General features: G+C 48.4%; 1 protein-coding gene across 4 annotated transcripts in view; it reads left to right on the top strand.

Moving 5' to 3' along the window:
• Window positions 1-18,508, top strand: part of KCNN1 (potassium calcium-activated channel subfamily N member 1) — a 138,528-nt gene extending 120,020 nt beyond the window's left edge. For 3 of the 4 annotated variants that reach the window (XM_048496059.1, XM_048496060.1, XM_048496061.1), the window contains exons 5-9: window positions 5,253-5,394; window positions 7,451-7,561; window positions 8,053-8,180; window positions 13,737-13,806; window positions 17,820-18,508. In XM_048496059.1, the coding sequence (XP_048352016.1) occupies window positions 5,253-5,394; window positions 7,451-7,561; window positions 8,053-8,180; window positions 13,737-13,806; window positions 17,820-18,092 (724 nt within the window). In that variant the 3' untranslated portion in view covers window positions 18,093-18,508. The remainder of the gene's footprint in view (window positions 1-5,252; window positions 5,395-7,450; window positions 7,562-8,052; window positions 8,181-13,736; window positions 13,807-17,819) is intronic. The other variant, XM_048496062.1, reaches the window with a different exon arrangement.

The following is an 18,508-nucleotide window of genomic DNA, read 5'->3' on the forward strand; positions in this document are numbered from 1 at the left end:
GAGGGTTCGTCGTCGGCACATTTTACACAAACGCACCTGTAGGCTATTTTGGCCCGCAGTGGAAGACGATCAGAAGGGCATCCTACCTTGGGACAAATTAGCATTTTCTGTGACTTCTCAGGTTACTGGATGTGTGCAGATGAAAGAGGGAAGGAAACTGAGGGGAGAGCCAGCATGGAGTGGTTGATTAAGAGTAGTGGCCATGAGAACTGGGTTTGAGTTCCCACTCCTCCAACCTGCTGGGTGACCTTGGGCCAGACACCGTCCTCTCAGAACTCTCTCAACTGCGCCTACCTCACAAGGTGCTTGTTGTGGGGAAGGGGGAGGCGATTGTAAGTCGCTTTGAGATTCCTTAAAGGTAGAGAAAAGCGGGGCATAAAAACCAGCTCTTCTTCTTCTAGTTGTGTGAATACTGGATTCTTTTTATAAACAGACTAGCAGCAGAGGTGGGATCCAGCAGGTTCTCACAGGTTCCCAAGTATTTGTGTGTGCCGAGAGGGGGTTACCAATTGGCGATTTTGCCACGTGATTTTTGCCTGAGTTACGCCCCTCCTCTCAGCACTAGCGCGCAGAACTTGAAGCAGTCTAGCAGGAGGTGCACCGGCGTGCGTGGCAGCCTGCGCCTGCGTGCATTCGTTTCCCACCCAAGGACCGGCACAGCGGCTGTGTCCTTGCCACTGCCCCGCCCAGGAATGTCCCGCCCCCAAAATGCCCGGCCACGCCCCTGTCGTGCCCCGTCCAGCCCCAATGGCGCTGCACCACAGTTTGAATCCCACCACCATGGGAACCTGTTACTAAAATTTTTGGATCCCACCACTGACTAGCAGTATAGCTTTCTATAGGGTAAGAAATACAGTGAGCCTAGATAGGGCAGGGGGGGGGAGAGAGGTGAGGGTAGGTAGGGGACTGGGCTTTCCCAGCTTGTCTTTGGGAGGTGGGAAAGGGAGAGTAGAGGGATGGGAAGGCCGGTGGCAGGCTCAGCAGGGCAGCTGGGAGCCATGTGCTGCTGCCCCGCTAGTCTACCTTGTCTTTGGGGGGTGGGGTGGGAGAGACCAGGCAAAGGGTTGCTATGGGTGGGGGAAGGTGGGGAGGGTTTGTTTGGGGACAGGGTGGTTGTTGGGGGTGGACGGGAGAGGTAGGAAGGCAGTGGTGGGATTCAGCCGGTTCGCACCACTTTGGCAGAACCGATTGTTAAAATGGTACTTGTAAACAACCACTTGTTAAATTATTTGAATCCCTCCACTGCGGGAAGGGCTTCTTCAGCCTGTGGATCAGCTGATCCGCAGGCTGGGGTGGTTTCTAGGGGGAAGGCCAGAAGGGTTTGTTCAACCCCAGATGGAATGTCCCCCAGTAATGGATGGAATGCCCCTATCTGGGGCAGGGATGGAATGTCCCCCACCAATGGGGGAGCAGGACTTCATGGATCTTTCTCCCTTATTGGTGGAGGGTGTGTCGTCGGACAGTCCATTCCTTAGCGTTTAATTATTGGTAAGATATACAATAGTGGTATCAACAGATATAGATCCTTTTTTGCAATGTATCCAATTTTTAAATAAGTTCACCCTTTTATCTGCCATTCATAACATAAAACTTGTATATTCCAATTTCTAACAAAAAAGGTTTTTCTTTTTAAAAAAGCAAAAGAAAAGAATGGAACCCAACTGAGGGAAGTTTATATATTTTCTACCAGGCATGTCCCCACCCCCACCCCCTCGATCTCCCTGACATCTGTGTGTCATTCCTACATTCTTCCTCAACTAGTGTCAAGCCTGCACCATACTTGACCTGGCAGTTCACACGTAGGCAGCCTAGATGCAGACGGCCCGGCTATTATCATCGCCCAAGGCCATGGGGCCCCTTTCCTTTGCTCATAAGTAACAAGCAATAGTGCTTAAACTGTTTCTCCTTATCTGCCTTATTGGGGGAGTAACTGTCTGTCCCCAAAACAATGTCTCTTTCTCACTGTCCTTTCACATGCTGATACTGTGGAAATGCAAGGGTGGGAGGATACTAGGTTGAGTCAAACTGTAACCTTCAGGTCTTTAACCTGGGGCCAGAGAGCCAAACCCAGTTTCAGCTATCTGGCCGTTGGGCTGACACAGTTCTAATAAAGTTCTTGAACCATTCTTGAGACTTGGTAATGACTGGGGTAACAGACCCTTACAACTAGGCAGTCTCGAGGGTTAACGAAATCTGATTTTATTGAGAACTTGCGATAGATACACAACTGATATTCAATAAACATAGAATAGAATAGAATAGAATAGAATAGAATAGAATAGAATAGAATAGAATCTTTATTGGCCAAGTGTGATTGGACACACAAGGAATTTGTCTCCGGTGCATATGCTCTCAGTGTACATAAAAGAAAAATACATTTGTCAAGAATCATAAGGTACAGCACTTAATGATTGTCATATAGGTCTAGTAAGGTCTAGTAAGCAATCAGGAAACAATCAGTAATGAAAACATAAAATGTAAAATCATAAAATAAAATAAAATAAAATAAAATGTCAGCACAGGCTATAGTCATACAGTCATAAGTGGGAGGAGATGGGTAATAGGAATGATGAAAAAAGTAGTGCAGTAATTATATAATAAGTATATAATAAATAGTTTAACATTATCGAGGGAATTATTTGTTTAACAGAGTGATGGCATTCGGGAAAAAACTGTTCTTATGTCTAGTTGTCTTGGTGTGCAGTGCTCTGTAGCGACGTTTAGAGGGTAAGAGTTGAAACAGTTTATGTCCAGGATGCGAGGGGTCAGTAAATATTTTCACAGCCCTTTTTTTGACCCGTGCAGTATACAGGTCCTCAATGGAAGGCAGGTTAGCAGCAATTGTTTTTTCTGCAGTTCTGATTATTCTCTGAAGTCTGTGTCGATCTTGTTGGGTTGCAGAACCAAACCACACAGTTATAGAGGTGCAGATGACAGACTCAATGATTCCTCTGTAGAACTGTATCAGCAGCTCCTTGGGCAGTTTGAGCTTCCTGAGTTGGCGCAGAAAGAACATTCTTTGTTGTGCTTTTTTGATGACATTTTTGATATTAGGTGACCATTTTAGGTCATGAGATATGATGGAGCCTAGAAATTTAAAGGTCTCTACTATTGATACTGTGTTGTCTAGTATTGTGAGAGGAGGTAGGAAGAAAAGTAGAAAAGTACATAGTAGAAAATAGATGGCCAAGCTAAAGCCAACTCCTTCCCTTGCTCCTTTAGCCAAAAGCGAAACTGCGGCTGGACACATAGGCATTTTCCAAGCGGATAAAATATCTCGGGAAAAAACGGTATCATACATACTGGGATGTTTCTCTCGGTTTCTCCCTCCGCACGGCAACTCAGCAGCACGTTCAGGCCGGAAGGAAGAACTTGCATAGCCCCCGGTTTAGTTTTGTTTTCCTTGCTGATGTTTCTGCGAATGCGTGAATTGTCCCGTTTTTCTGACGCTCTGATTGGCTGCAGGAAGCGAGCTGGGAAAAATAAACTGGTGTTTGCATGGGAGCGGGAGCAGCGCAGTTTTTAAAAAAGAACCACCAATTTTATCATTTATTGAAAGGGGCGGAATAAGGGGAATCTCGTGGGGCGGGCCCGAGTTAGACCCGGAAGCCATGCAGAAGTCATGGCTGAACCGGGATGTTTCCCCTCATCCCAGGATATATTGGCCATGGGGAAAATGCCATGGTCTCCAAGGTCAGAGGATGAGATAACTATTTTCCTAGGTGCAGAAGAAAAAGCAAAAAAACAGAAAAGTGAGCCAAGCCAGATCTACGGGTGTCAACATTTTCTGGGAGACCGAGCAAGACTGTGGGGCAGGCCTTGACACAGTGAGAACACAGACCCTGGGGGAAGGACAGATATAGTTTTGTGACTATAATATTTCAGGACCATGAGAGACTGCCAAGTAGATTGGTGGATGGGAGGGGGGCGGATTACTTTTTGCTCTAACGTTAGTGTTGCCAAACTCCAGCTTGGGCAGGATATCTCCTGAAAATTATAACTGGTCTCCAGCTCCTCTGGGGAAAATAACTGCTTGGGAGGATGGACTCTGTGGCATTATAACCAGCTGAAGTCCCACACACTCCTCAAAGGTCGCCCGGATGTGTTTCTGCACTCCTACATTCCTGTTGGGTGATCTTGGGCTAGTCACAGTTCTTCGGAACTCTCTCAGCCCCACCTACCTCACAAGGTGTCTGTTGTGGGGAGAGGAAGGGAAAGGAGCTTGTAAGCCACCTTGAGTCATCTTACAGGAGAGAAAGGTGGGGTATAAATCATCCTTCTTCTACCCACCCCAGGCTCTGCCCCCAAGCGCATAGAAATCTCCCAAACCAAAGCTGGCAACCCTAGCTGAATATGCCATTCTGTGAGCTTTTGGAACCTTTCCCGAAGCAGTGTTGCATGCAGCATGTTGTAGAACCGCCATCTAAATAGCGCTAGAACGTCGGGCTCATTTGCCATTGGAATGAGAATGCAGACTTGTTGCGGATCCAAGCCAGAAATCTTGGGATATTTTTTTTCCCTAAAGGAGCAAAATCCTTCACACTTTCAAATAATGTTGACCCACCGAACAGGCGGTCGCTTGGGTTTATGGACAGCGGCCTGCAAAAGCGGCAATGAGAATGCAAGAATTGCTCCCTCGATTGGTTTGTGCAAAATGCTTAAATATACTTTAAATGCTTCTGGGTGCCAGAGAGACAGAGCTGGAGACAGAGGCCGTTTCCCAGTGCATAAATGCGGGGGTGGGGGGGGGGGGAGGCTACTTCCTTACTCTGTAAATTGATTTTAACAGCCATGTCAGCTCAAATGCACTTTTGGTTTTTTTTTTCTCTCCCCTCTTTTTTTCAAAGCAATTTCCAGAAATGGTGCATCATTCGGTTTTTATTTTTCTGCATCACCTGGACGGGCAAATTGAATGCAAAACCTACGCTGCCTGAAATGCACATTTGAGTTTTGTTTTTGCTAGAAAACAATAGGACTTCTGTTTGTGTTGCATTAACAAACCTGTGGAATTCCCAAGATCCACATTAGGAGGGTGACAAATGTTTTTGGCCTTGACCTGCTTAAATTCCTGCCCTGCTCAAGAGTAGGCCTCTCCCCATCCCAAGTGGCTGGCTGTGTTAGATGAAGACTTGATGTTAGGGGCTCCTGCGGCCTCTCAGGGTGGGGTGGGGGGTTGGGGCCAGGTGTGGGATGTGGGGGAAAGAACCTAAGTTGGTTTTGATGGGAACTTTCTCCCTCTGGCTCTTTGACAGGTATCACGACAAGCAAGACGTGACCAGCAACTTCCTGGGGGCAATGTGGTTGATCTCGATCACGTTCCTCTCCATCGGCTACGGTGACATGGTCCCCCACACTTACTGCGGGAAAGGGGTCTGCCTGCTGACTGGCATTATGGTGAGACCCCACATGCCATTTGGGCCCACGGGAGGGTAGTCAGCCCAGTGTTGGCCAGTGGCAGGAGGGCTGGGAGAGCAGCGTTCTGGCTGAAAAGTGAAAATTACAGGGATTTCAGGGGTTCCTGAAAATTCATAGAGCTACCTGGAAGTGAAAGGGAAGGCTCTAGGAATTGTCAGAAACTCTTTGGTAAAACCAACCGTTCTTACCATTGAGTTTCCAGTGATTCCTAGAGCTACCCTTTTCGCTTCTGGAAAGTTCTAGGAATGACTAAGAACTCTATGATAATAACTTCTTGTGAATAGATGAGGCCTTGTATTGTCGAAGACTTTCACGGCCAGATTCAACTGGTTGTGGTGGGCTTTCCAGGCTGTGTGGCCGTGGCCTGGTGGATCTTGTTCCTAACGTTCCGCCTGCATCTGTGGCTGGCATCTTCAGAGGTGTGTCACAGAGGGAAGTCTGTTACACACTGTGTAACACGAGGCCTTGTTTTTCTCTTTAATTTTACTCTGCTATTTCTTGTGGCATTGGGCAACAGGACCTGAGGAGGCGATGTCTTGACCTGAACAGGGGCTTGGCAGGCCTAATGAGGGCACATGAATGGCCATTGCCCAGAAATGATGTCATTGGGTCAGGGTGACACTCTATTCCACCAAAACTCCAGTTTTGTAGCAGTTTTACTCCCTGCCACACTACTGACCTGGAAACTGTATCTGTTGGGCTGGAGCAGGGGTCTTCAAACTATGGCCCTCCAGATGTTCATGGACTTCAATTCCCATCAGCCCCTGCCAGCATGGCCAAGTGGTAGGACTCATGGGAATTGTAGTCTATGAACATCTGGAGGGCCATAGTTTGAAGACCCCTGGGCTGGAGGATTACCTGACCTCAAGCAATCTCCTGTCTCTTAGCTCCCTCTCTTGTGCAATATTAGGGATGCCAGCCTCCAGGTGAGACGTGGGGTTCCCCTAGAACAGGGGTAGGGAACCTGGGGCTCGAGAGCCGCATGCAGCTCTTCTGCCCTTGCACTGCGGCTCCACGAGCCGAGCCGCCGGCCCCATCCTTGCCCGCCCTGCAGGCAGCAGGGCAGGCGCACCAACTGCCCATGGCCAGCTGGGCTGCGCCGTGGGCTTCCCCTCTTGCCCGCCCCATTGGAGCGGGGCGGGCACTTTTCTGGCGGCCGGCGAAGCCGAGCCGCCAACTTCATCCTTGCCCGCCCTGCAAGCAGCAGAGCAGGCGCACCAATTGCCCGCGGCCGGCTGGGCCACGCCGCGCCGCACCGCGGGCTTCCCCTCTTGTCCGCCCCGTTTGAGCAGGGCGGGCGCTTTCCCAGCGGCCGGCGAGGCTGAGCCACCGGCTTCATCCTTGCCCACCCTGCAGGCAGCAGGGCGGGGGCACCAATTGCCCGCGGCCAGCTGGGCCGCACCGTGGGCTTCCCCTCTCGCCCGCCCCGTTTGAGCGGGGCGAGCGCTTTCCCGGCGGCCAGCGAGGCCAAGCTGCTGGTCCCATCCTTGCCCGCCCTGCAGGCAGCAGGGCGGACGCATCCATGCGCTTCTCAGAATGAGCGGAGTAAAAGGTAAAAAAACTCAATATATACAGTGTTATCTTTATTTTAAATGTCAAAAATTATTTGTGGCTCCAAGTGTTTTCTTTTCCCGTGGAAAACGGGTCCAAATGGCTCTTTGAGTGTTAAAGGTTCCCTACCCCTGCCCTAGAAACACAGCTAATCTCCAGACTACAGAATATCGATGAAATTATCAGGCTAGGACTTGGGTTCAAATCCCCATTCTACCATGAAGCACACTGGTTGGGTGATCTTGGGCCACTCAACTTTGCCTGCCTCGCTGGGTTGTTGTGGTGATAAAATAAGGAGGCAGTTATGTATGCTGCCCTCCGCTCCTTGGAGGAAATCTGGGATAAAAATGTATAGGTCGACCCATCTGGATTTTATGCTCCATGAGACAGGCAGAACTAGAGCACGTTTGGCTTTTCCCTCCTGACCTCAGTATTGAGGGGAAAACAGTCACAAAGTCTCCCCTCCCCCTTTTCTGTGTCTTAGGGTGCGGGGTGCACAGCCCTGGTGGTCGCTGTCGTTGCCCGGAAGCTGGAACTCACCAAAGCTGAAAAACACGTCCACAATTTCATGATGGATACACAGTTATCAAAGCGGGTAAGAGGCGTCCCCTTGGCATTTGCCCTTCTGCTGGCCTTAGGCCTCGGCACTAAGGATTTCCCCCAGTCCACGGCAACGAAACGATCTCTGAGAGCTTTCCACAGTGCTGAAATGCAATTGAGAAGAGTTTTGCATCCCAAATCCTCCCAGCCAGTTTTAGCTTTGTTCTAAAGCAGGAGTCTGCAACCTGCGGCTCCGGAGCTGCATGCGGCTCTTTCAGTCTTATACTGTGGCTCCACTTGGCCTGGAGGTCGGAGAGTAGCGTGGGCACCCACGCTGGAAGGAAAGGTGAGTGGAGGGTGCGAACCGGAGGCGGCTCCGTGCAGAGCCACCTCTCCGGCTCAGTAGAACTTCGAGGCCGTGGAAAATGGGTCCAAATGGCTCCTTGGATGGTAAAGGTTGCCAACCCCTGTTCTAAAGGGTCTGTCTTGTTTCTGTGTTCACTGGATCCCTGCCTTGTTTCCTCTTCCCCGCCCTGAATCTCCCAGGTCAAAAATGCTGCCGCCAACGTACTCAGGGAAACCTGGCTGATATACAAGCACACCAAGCTGGTGAAGAAGACTGATCACGCCAAGGTGCGGAAACACCAGCGTAAGTTCCTCCAAGCCATCCATCAGTAAGTCCTACACGTTTACCTGCTTCAAATCCTGGTGCCTGCTGCTGTTCCCACCTTGCCTTGGCCCCTTTCCCTGGTTCCATCTCTCCCCCCCCCCCCCAGTTGAGGGCCCTTTCCAAAATTGGACAGCCCACTTCCATCAGACATCCTCCATTTGATGAGACCGAGCATTGACTGCGCTGAGAGTTAGGCACAGCCGAGTGTGATCAAGAGGAGGAGGTGGTGATACGAGATTGGGGGTGGGGACAGGCAGATGGTCCAGAAGCAGGGGTCTGCAACCTGCAGCTCTCCAGATGTTCATGAACCACAATTCCCATCAGCCCCTGCCAGCAATTGGCCATGCTGGCAGGGGCTGATTGGAATTGTAGTCCATGAACATCTGAAGAGCCGCAGGTTGCAGACCCCTGGTCCAGAGGAATGGATTTCCCAAGATCAGCAGTGGGGAAGGATCTGTTGAGGGTTTACAGATGACATATTAAACAGATCAGCAAATATATACAGTCAAACCAATACTAGAAAATCTGAGGCCAGCCATGCCTAAGAAGCATGGACTGTATATATAGTAACACAAGGCAATGAACTAATTGGTATATGCAATTAATTCGAGTATAAAGTCAATAGATAAGTCATACACCATTCATAAAGATATATTGTGATTATACAGTACTTAGTAACAAATTCTCATAAACATTGTATAAGATCTCATAAACATTGTCTATAAGGCAAGAAACCTGTAACATTCATATTGCGTTCCAATAAATTGAAAGAGTCAGTATCACCAATGTTCAATGAGTCAAAAATATTAAAGCGAATCGGGTTGTAGTACACAGCACCAGCTCCAGCAAGTGGATGAAGACACCACGGCGACAGCAGCCACATTCGCAGAACGCATTGCGCGCTAGTCCACATTTTCAACAGTAATTTCTTCAGTGCGTTCAGGTAAATATAGTAGTAACAGAGATTGAATGTTGTACAATGTTTATGAGAATTTGTTACTGTCCCATTACGCTTCTTAGGTTGTCTAAGTGCCCTCATTGTAAGTTTTGTTGTTACATTTATATCCAGTTGCATATTACTTATCATCACAATATATATCCAGTTGCATATTACTTATAATATAATCACAATTTATATCCAGTTGCATATTACTTATAATATAATCACAATATAATATAATCACAATATATCTTTATGAATGGTGTATGACTTATCTATTGACTTTATACTCAAATTAATTGCATATACCAATTAGTTCATTAGTCCATGCTTCATAGGCTTGGCTGGCCTCAGATTTTCTAGTATTGGTTTACAGAGGACGCCAGGAAGGATCTGGGATTGGATTTTCCCCCATGCCTCCTTCCCCTGCTCTTGGAAGCGAGGCGAGGCGAGGCGAGGCGAGGCGAGGCGAGGCGAGGCGAGGCGAGGCGAGGCATTGCCAGAATAGGAGAGCAAGGGGTCAGGGCAAACACATCACCCACTAAAATACAAACTCCAAAAAGGTAGGCCATCCTCTGTCACAATTCAGCCAGGATTCACTGATCCAGTTTGTGATTTATTATGGTTTTTTGCCTAAGAAGCAAATAAAACGGAGGCCCCTCCCGCACATGCAGAATCATGCACTTTCAATCCACTGTCAATGCACTTTGCAGCTGTGCGGAAGGGCAAAATCCACTTGCAAACAATTGTGAAAGTGGATTGAAAGTGCATTATTCTGCATGTGCGGAAGGAGCCTGAATGACTTCTGCAGGGGGTGGGGGTATAGGGGGAACACTATGCCATCCTGCAGCTATGGAACTCACAGGATCAATTCTGATCGTCTCTCTCTGAAGCTGCCAGTACCATTAAAAATAGGGAAGGTCTGGAAATCAGAGAAAATGGTGCTGATCTAGATCAGCCTCCTGCAACCAGTGCATTTTCCAGGGAGGGGCATGATAAAAACTGGGTGCAAGGTGGAGAAATGAACTCTGCCTGTGCACCCTAGTATGAAAGCACGTGAATAAACTGTCCCAGGGCTGCAAGGAGGGGAGGCAAGCAGGTGGAACCTCCAGAGACTTTGTCTCAGCTTCTAACCTGAATTTTCAGAATTCGTTTTCATAAAGACCGAAAAATCACACGTGCAGTTTCAGAGGTGTTATAGCCACTCTACAATGACTGCACTTTATGGCCATTCGCAAACAAAAGTTTTCTTGCCAGCGTGGTGTAGTGGTTAAGAGCAGGGGCACTCTAATCTGGAGAACCGGGTTTGATTCCCTGCTCTGCCGCTTGAGCTGTGGAGGCTTATCTGGGGAACCAGATTAGCTTGTGCACTCCAACACATGCCAGCTGGGTGACCTTGGGCTAATTACAGTTCTTTGGAGCTCTCTCAGCCCCACCCACCTCACAAGATGTTTGTTGTGGAGGGGGGGGAAAGGAGTTTGTAAGCCCTTGAGTCTCCTTACAGGAGAGTAAGGGGGGATATAAATCCAACTCCTTCTTCTTCTTAAATGCCACCATGCCCCTAATGTCGGAGAAGAACCTCCCGCACCTGACTTCCCAGGTTGGGAGCTGATTCCTCCCTGCAGCCAGACTCCCAGATGCTATCCCACAAGTTCCCTTCTGGTTTGCCACCATCTCCATCCCCAACCCTTCCTCTCCTTACCAGTTTCATCACTGCTGTTCAAATTTTTGTCTTGTTTAAAAGTATATATCCTTGAGCCGCCCACATGCTGCCCCAAAACCAGTACGGGGTACGGTCCTGTCGTAGTGCAGTGCCTTTCTTTGAAAACAAAGGAATATACCATTCAGAAAGGCCTCTGTTTTGAGATGTGTTTGAGTAATAAAAACTGCAGGGGCCCATAATGGTGTGGGAATGAATGTATGATTATGGTTCTCCAGTCTTCACTGCAGATGTCTTATTGATTTGGTAAAGAACGGTCACCCACCGCCACGTTCGACACTTAAACCTCTTGTTTTTAAAAGGAGCCTTTCTTCTTCCCCTTTCTTCCTTGTCTACAAAATATCCCTCTCTCTGTGACGTCATCCCTATCCTTTCCCCATGATCTCATCCTGTATCACTCCCAACAAATATTTTTTCTCTCACCCCCACCCCCTCGCTCCCAAACCTAATGATTTTGTATCTGAACGAAACAAGGTTGCTTTTTTGCACTGAGTCGTTATAACGCTCCCTGGTTACCCCCCCTGAGGTCTATCCTTCCACAGCTGAGTTTGGACTCCGTGGATCCGTAGATCATATCTAGAAGTGTGTGGATGCATGCCGGTCACCCCATTCTTTACCTCAGCAAGGCCTGCGTGTCCCCCCCACGATTTCACACTGGCTTTGTCCTGCTCCTGGATTGTGGCCAGCCTTTGAGTGGGATCCACCATTTTATGCATGAGGATGGGGGAAAAAGGCAGACGGGAGGGAAATGAAAAAGGGCGGTTTGGTGTCTGTCTCTGGCTGCTTATGCGTGTCTCAACCCCCCCACCCCCAGTTGTGTTATTTAATCCTCTGTTGTTTTGTCTCTGTTTTGCCCCTCCCTCCCCGTCCTTGCAGAGCTCAGAAGTAAGTTAATCTTTGTCTCACAGCTGCCTATGTCTCGAATGTGAGCACTCTGCATGGTTTCCATTGGGGGTTTTGATACGGACTTTCTGGAAGGCTAACGCAGAGCCCGTCGAGACTCGTGCCTCTCTTGCACTGTATCTGCCCCCCCCCCCCGCCCCCGCTAACACAGTCACCCACATTTCTGGCTTGCTTGCCCTGGAAGCTGGCAAAGGACACCCATCTATTACTGTTTTGTCGCCCCCAAATTTCATGTTTGAAATTTGGAGACATCGGTGTTCCAAGTGTTTTGGTGTGTGGCATGTCAGTCCGCCAATGCAAACTCTGTGTTTCCAGCGCATTCTGGCACAAGTTTCCTCTGCCTGTGGCGCAATGTTGCCTGGAACAGATGTCCAGCAACATGGTTTTGTGGGAGGCATCCCCATTCATGAGTGGGAATGTCATTTTTCCATCAATGAGTGTGTGACTCACACATACATACATACACACACACACACACAGCTGCCCCATCAAATTCTGCCTTTTTGTTCCAGGTCGATGCTGCATCCTCAATTCTAGCCTGGCAGAGTTGTCCCGTTCATTTGATGCGAAACCCCTGAGTGATCCCTTTTTCTTAGGATCAACCAAATTATCTCCAAATAGTGCATACGATCTGCTTCTGGGAGGAGGGGGGAGGACTCTAGCCACTGGGTGATTCTACCCAATGTTAGTTCTATTGACTTTTCAACCAAAGGGATGCACCTAAAATTGACCTCCCGTTTTGACTAACAGATGGATCACCGTGTTTTTCTTCCACTCTATGTTTTTCCAAACGTCCTGATTTATTTACTTCTCTGTTAATTAAAATATTTACACCTCACCTTTCCTCTTAGCTCAAGACAATTCACAGATCTAAATGACGGCTAGTTTTTCATCTGGCCAAAAGGAGGCCAGCCGGCGTCTCTTGCATCTCTGTCACAGTGACCTTTTGGCGCATCTTGAAATGCGCTTTGCACCGAGCACCATGTAATCTCATTAAGTCTTCCACATTTCCTAGTTTCCATTTCAAGAAGGCTATAAACTTCTTGGGGGTTTTCCATTATGCCTCTCCTCCTCCACCTCCTCCTCTTTCTCCTTCCTTTCTTTCTTTCTTTTTTGGACTGAACGTCTAGTCTGGTGAAAGGGGACACCAACTTGCATTTGCTGTTTGGCAATAATTTTGATTGGCCCAAACAAACAGGTATCACACGACTAATGGGTTGGAGACTAAGGGGCAGCAGAGAAATTACACTGTAAATGCGGTTGCCAACCTCCAGGGTGGACCCAGAGATCTCCCCAAATCAATCTCCAAATTACAGAGATTCCCTGGAGGGAATGGCAGCTCTGTGGATTCTATTGCGTTTCACCCCTGCTGCATTCCCTTCTCTTTCCAAGCTCCACCCTCCACAGACTCTGCTCCCAGATCTCCAGGATTATCCCAAGCTGGATTTGGCAACCCACACTGTAGACCACGCAGCTACCTACCACCTGTGTCGGGAAATAACTTGCCACGGCCGTCCCTGTTTTTGAAAGAGTTTGGACACTACTCACGAAAAAAATGTCACAGCCATTTCTCTGGGGATCTTCCCAAAATAGCATACGAGTCTGCAAAAATAGAAGTTTAAAAGGAGACCCCAGAAGGAACGGTCAAGTTGGCCCTACGACGTTGCACAGGCATGCAATCAACAAGAGTGCCGCAAGCTAAACTTGCTGGAAAGTTTTGGTGAGACAGAGAGGCCTGAAATGAAAGAAACGAAGCCCCCACCCCCCAAATGACCCCCTTTTCCTTCAGGTCTCCTCGCTTGGGTCAGTGATGACCTCATCGGCCAGCTGCATGTGTGTGCGTGTCTGCGTGTGCGCGTGTGGATCCAGCAGGGTTGGATCTGGAGTTCTGTGCATGTCTTGTTTGCCATGATGGTGGAACCAGACCTGTTTCTCTTGCCTGTCGCTTCGTCCCACTGACCGATCAACACTTGTTTTAAACAAAAATTGCTTTGCAGGTTGAGGAGTGTGAAAATGGAACAGAGAAAGCTGAATGACCAAGCAAACACCCTTGTGGATTTAGCGAAGGTGAGTCAGCATGTTGTTGGAGACTTTCTGGCATGTGTGGGGTAGTTCGTTTGAACGGTAGAGGATTTCATGGATGGCTCTGCCACAGATGGGGGAATGTCAAAAGGCACTGTAAAAGGAATCTAGGGCCCCTTCCGCACACGCAAAATAATGTGTTTTCAAACCACTTTCACAACTGTTTGCAAGTGGATTTTGCTATTCCGCACAGCTTCAAAGAGCACTGAAAGCAGTTTGAAAGTGCATTATTCTGCATGTGCGGAATGACCCTAGGTCTTTGGGGACAGCACTTTGTAGATGGAGCGAGGATGTGAGTCCAATACCTCTATGGCTTCTACTAGGGGATACTGGGATATATCACAATGTGATACAGTGATTAGTTAGAGTTTGGACTTAAATCTGGGAGACTTAGGCTCATTCCGCACATGCAGAATAATGCACTTTCAAACTGTTTTCAATGCTCTTTGAAGCTGTGCGGAATGGCAAAATCCACTTGCAAACAGTTGTGAAAGTGGTTTGAAAACACATTATTTTGCGTGTGCGGAAGGGGCCTCGGTTTTAAATCTCCACTCTGCTTATGGAAGCTTGCTTGAGAGCCAGTGTGGTATAGTGGTTAAGACGCCTTCCGCACATGCAGAATTATGCACTTTCAATCCACTTTCAAGGCACTTTGCAGCTGGATTTTACTGTGCGGAATAGCAGAATCCACTTGCAAACAATTGTGAAAGTGGATTGAAAGGGCATTATTCTGCATGTGCGGAAAGGGCCTAAGAGTGTCAGACTGAGATCTGGAGAACCAGGTTTGATTCCCCACTCCTCCACATGGGTTGCATACTCTAATCTGGTGAACTGGGATTGTTTCCCCATTCCTCAACATGGAGCCTGCTGGGTGACCTTGGGCTACTGGCAGTTCTCTCTGAACTCTCTCAGGTCCACCTACTTCACATGGTGTCAGTTATGGGGAAAGTGATTGCAAGCCACTTTGAGACTCTTTGAAGTTAGGGGAAAGCATGATATAAAAACCAACTCTTCTTCTTGGTGACCTTAGGAAAGTCACACCCTTTAAGTGTAATCTACTTTCCAGGGCTGGTTCAAGGATTAAATAGAGAATGGTGTAAGCCTCTTCAGGTCACCGTTGGTGAGAAAGGCAGAGTAGAAATAGTAAATAAATAATAAAAGTTTTCCCCCAGCAATGCACAGGTAAAAGGAGAGATTCTGATGACCAGGTGAAACGTGGGCATGGGTCAACTCCCAGGTGAATGCTGGAGATTCCCATAGATCTTTACACCCTTCTAAGCCTTTGGTTTTCAGTTGTCTTAGAAGGGTATAACTCTGCTTCAATGGTGGTCTTAGCCAATAGGCTATTGGAGCAGCTGCACACTGGGGGCCCCCGACCCTCCCACACCCCTCTTCTCAAATGAATGGGGATGGAAAAGGAACAGGTTATTGCTAATGCTGCTATTTGTGCCCACCGTGTCCAAGGCTTAGGACAGTGGTGGCGAACCTTTGGCACTCCAGATGTTATGGACTACAATTCCCATCAGCCCCTGCCAATTGGCCATGTTGGCAGGGGCTGATGGGACTTGTAGTCCATAACATCTGGAGATCCAAAGGTTCGCCACCACGGGCTTAGGACATTGCTTGCAGGGTTAGCCCTAGTGGGGTTAGAGAGGCAGTGATCCTGGGACCCCACCCTGGATTTTTGCTCAGGGCCCCAGAATTACTAAAACTACCCATTGATTTATTCAGCAAATTTCTATCCCCCCTTCAACTACATCCCAGGGTGGGTTTCACAATATGAAAATGCATCTAACATTACAATAAACCATCATCGTAAACATGTAAAATATATCCTAAAACATACCTAATAAAAATCAAAACCAATACCCAAAAACTCACCCCCCCCAGTGGTATATTTGCCTAGGGACGAGGGGCACCCTCTGTCCCCGGGCACCACTAATCTGTCACATTGGGGGTGCAAAATCGGCCCCCCAAATGACCAGGAAGACGGCAAGGACTTCCTGCTGCCTCGTTGACCAGGAAGATGACCAGGACTTCCTGCTGCCTCGTTGACTTCGGGCGCCGTCAACCCCGCCCATGTCATCATCGACATGGGCAGGGGCGAGGGCGCCCAAAGACGATGAGGCAGCAGAACTTCCTGGCTGCCTTGCCGTCTTCCTGGTCACATGGACGGTGGTGGGAGGGGGGCAAAGCCCTGCCCCACCCCCAGAAGCGGGGGGAGGGTGCCCGGAGACAATTTGTCTCCAGATGCCATTTGCCCCCGATATGCCTCTGCAAACCCTCAGGTGCAGGTGGAGGGCAAGTTCCCAAAAGCCAGTGGTCTGAGGGTAGATGACATAAATCCGTCAAATGCCTGGGGGTAAATCAGTCAAAACGTGCATGCTCTGTTTGGGATAGCTTTCATTCCATTTATTGGGAGATAACTTGATACTTGGGAGGTTTGTTTTACTACTTTGTCTTGTGTCTGCAGGCATGCGTGCTCACCTGCATGTTCCGGCACAGTGCTCTTCTTGTAATTACGATGGATCTTTCGGGTTGTAATTATTTACTGTAAACCTCTTCAGGTAGTCAGGCTTGTCAAAAAGGCGAAGTGTGAATAGATTTGGGGGTTAAACTCATGGAGCAGGGGTGGAGGGGGAATGGCCCACAAAAGCAAAAGAGAAATAAAGATGTGATTTGTTTTCATCAGCTCCCACTGGCTTTTAGATTATATGTTCTTCTTTGCTTGCTGCTGAAGTTTTCATCTCAGTTATTCAGCCCACAGGACTGCATTGTAAAATTCAGCTGTCATCAGTCCCTAGCCAGCATGGTGCAGTGGTTAAGAGCAGGTGGACGCTAATCTGGAGAACCGGGTTTGATTCCCTACTCCTCCACCTGAGTGGCAGACTCTTATCTGGTCAACCAGATGTGTGTCTGTACTCCTACATTCCTGCTGGGTGACCTTGGGCTAGTCACAAGCCCCCACCAATCTTACCAGGTGTCTGTTGTGGGGAGAAGAAGGGAAAGGACTCTCCTTACAGGAATGGAAGAAAAGCAATCCCACCCAAAAAATGGCACCAGTTGATTTTTTTAACTTGCTATGGAGTCTGCAATATAATAAATAATGTGGAAGTTCTTCAGTTTGACCCAAGACAGGAATCATGATGACATTATATATCAGCCTTTATTGGCACAATCAGAAAGCAAAATGAATACAATGATAATAAAAACAAAAGGCCCCCAAAGGACCATAACAGATACATACTATTGGGTACTCTCCGCTATCTCCATAATAAAATTGGCGACCTCTTCACAAAGACTAGGGTCTGAGTTATTCAGCAATAAGGATAACCTAATCAGATCTGGCAGCCCAGATTGGAAAAGAGAATATACATTGATATATTTGGATCTGATTTTAACAAATCTGGTGCAGTGTAAAAGTTGGTGGGTACAGGAGAGAAAGAGGGAAGTATAAATCCAAACTCCTCTTCATTGCTTTTGATTGGGAGAGAGGTTGGTTTCCATTGTTGATGTGGATTTGGGTGGTGACAAAGGAAGAAAAAAAAGAAGAGTTGGATTTATATCCCCTCTTTCTCTCCTGTAAGGAGACTCAAAGGGGCTGACAAACTCCTTTTCCTTCCCCCCCCCCCCAACAAACACCCTGTGAGGTGGATGGACTGAGAGAGGTCCAAAAAGCTGTGACTAGCCCAAGGCCATCCAGCTGGCATGTGTTGGAGTGCACAGGCTAATCTTAGTTCCCCAGATAAGCCTCCACAGCTCAAGCGGCAGAGCGGGGAATCAAACCCGGTTCCTCCAGATTAGAATGCACCTGCTCTTAACCACTACGCCACTGCTGTTCACTGAGCGCTTTAGGGCTGATTTGTGCATAACAGAGCCCTTGAGGCTGCCACATGAATGCGTCAGCCCTTAACACTACACCAGTGTGTGTCTTCACTTGCAAAATCTCTTTTTTTCCCCCTCTCCTTTCTCCCCTTCCCCTCTTGCCCCTTTGCCAGACGCAAAACGTCATGTATGACATGGTGTCAGAACTGCAGGAGCGCAACGAGGACTTGGAGAAGCGCATCAGTGCACTGGAGGGGAAAATTGACTTGCTCGGTCTTACTCTGCACGCCCTGCCCAGCCTGGTCAGCCAAGCCATACGTCAACAGCAGAGGGCCCTGGTGCGGGCCTGTGGCACCTCCAACAGCTCAGAACGCTCTTCATGGACCCCCACAAGGCGGCGGAAATCTCCCTCCACTGCCCCACACACATCTTCAGACAGCGGGTGACACAGGCGACCCCCTGACAGAACCTGCTGACTTTATCTATGGCCATTGTGTGGCCGAATCCCTCTGAGCTTTTTTTCTGGAAAGCCCTGTATAGTTACAACAACCCTCCCAGAATCCTTTGCACCAACAAGGAGGCAGCAGGTTCCCACAGCCGCCGGAAGCCAGATTGGACCATTTCCACTGTCACATTATATGCGGAATTGATTGTTCTCATTTCCCCTGAAGGGATTGTCCTGTTGATTGCCCCAGAGTTTTGTCTTCTGCTTCAGTTCATTCCTTAATTTTTTAGACGGAGAATTTCCAGAATGGAGAGATGTGCAGACGGCTTAAAGTTGCCGGTTCCGATGTTACCAGTGCCCACTGATCAAGCAAACAAAAGCAGTCTTGATGTGACCATATGTATGGGAGTTCAGCTA

Source organism: Sphaerodactylus townsendi, linkage group LG05, assembly GCF_021028975.2.
Source record: "Sphaerodactylus townsendi isolate TG3544 linkage group LG05, MPM_Stown_v2.3, whole genome shotgun sequence".
Taxonomy (NCBI): Eukaryota; Metazoa; Chordata; class Lepidosauria; order Squamata; family Sphaerodactylidae; genus Sphaerodactylus; species Sphaerodactylus townsendi.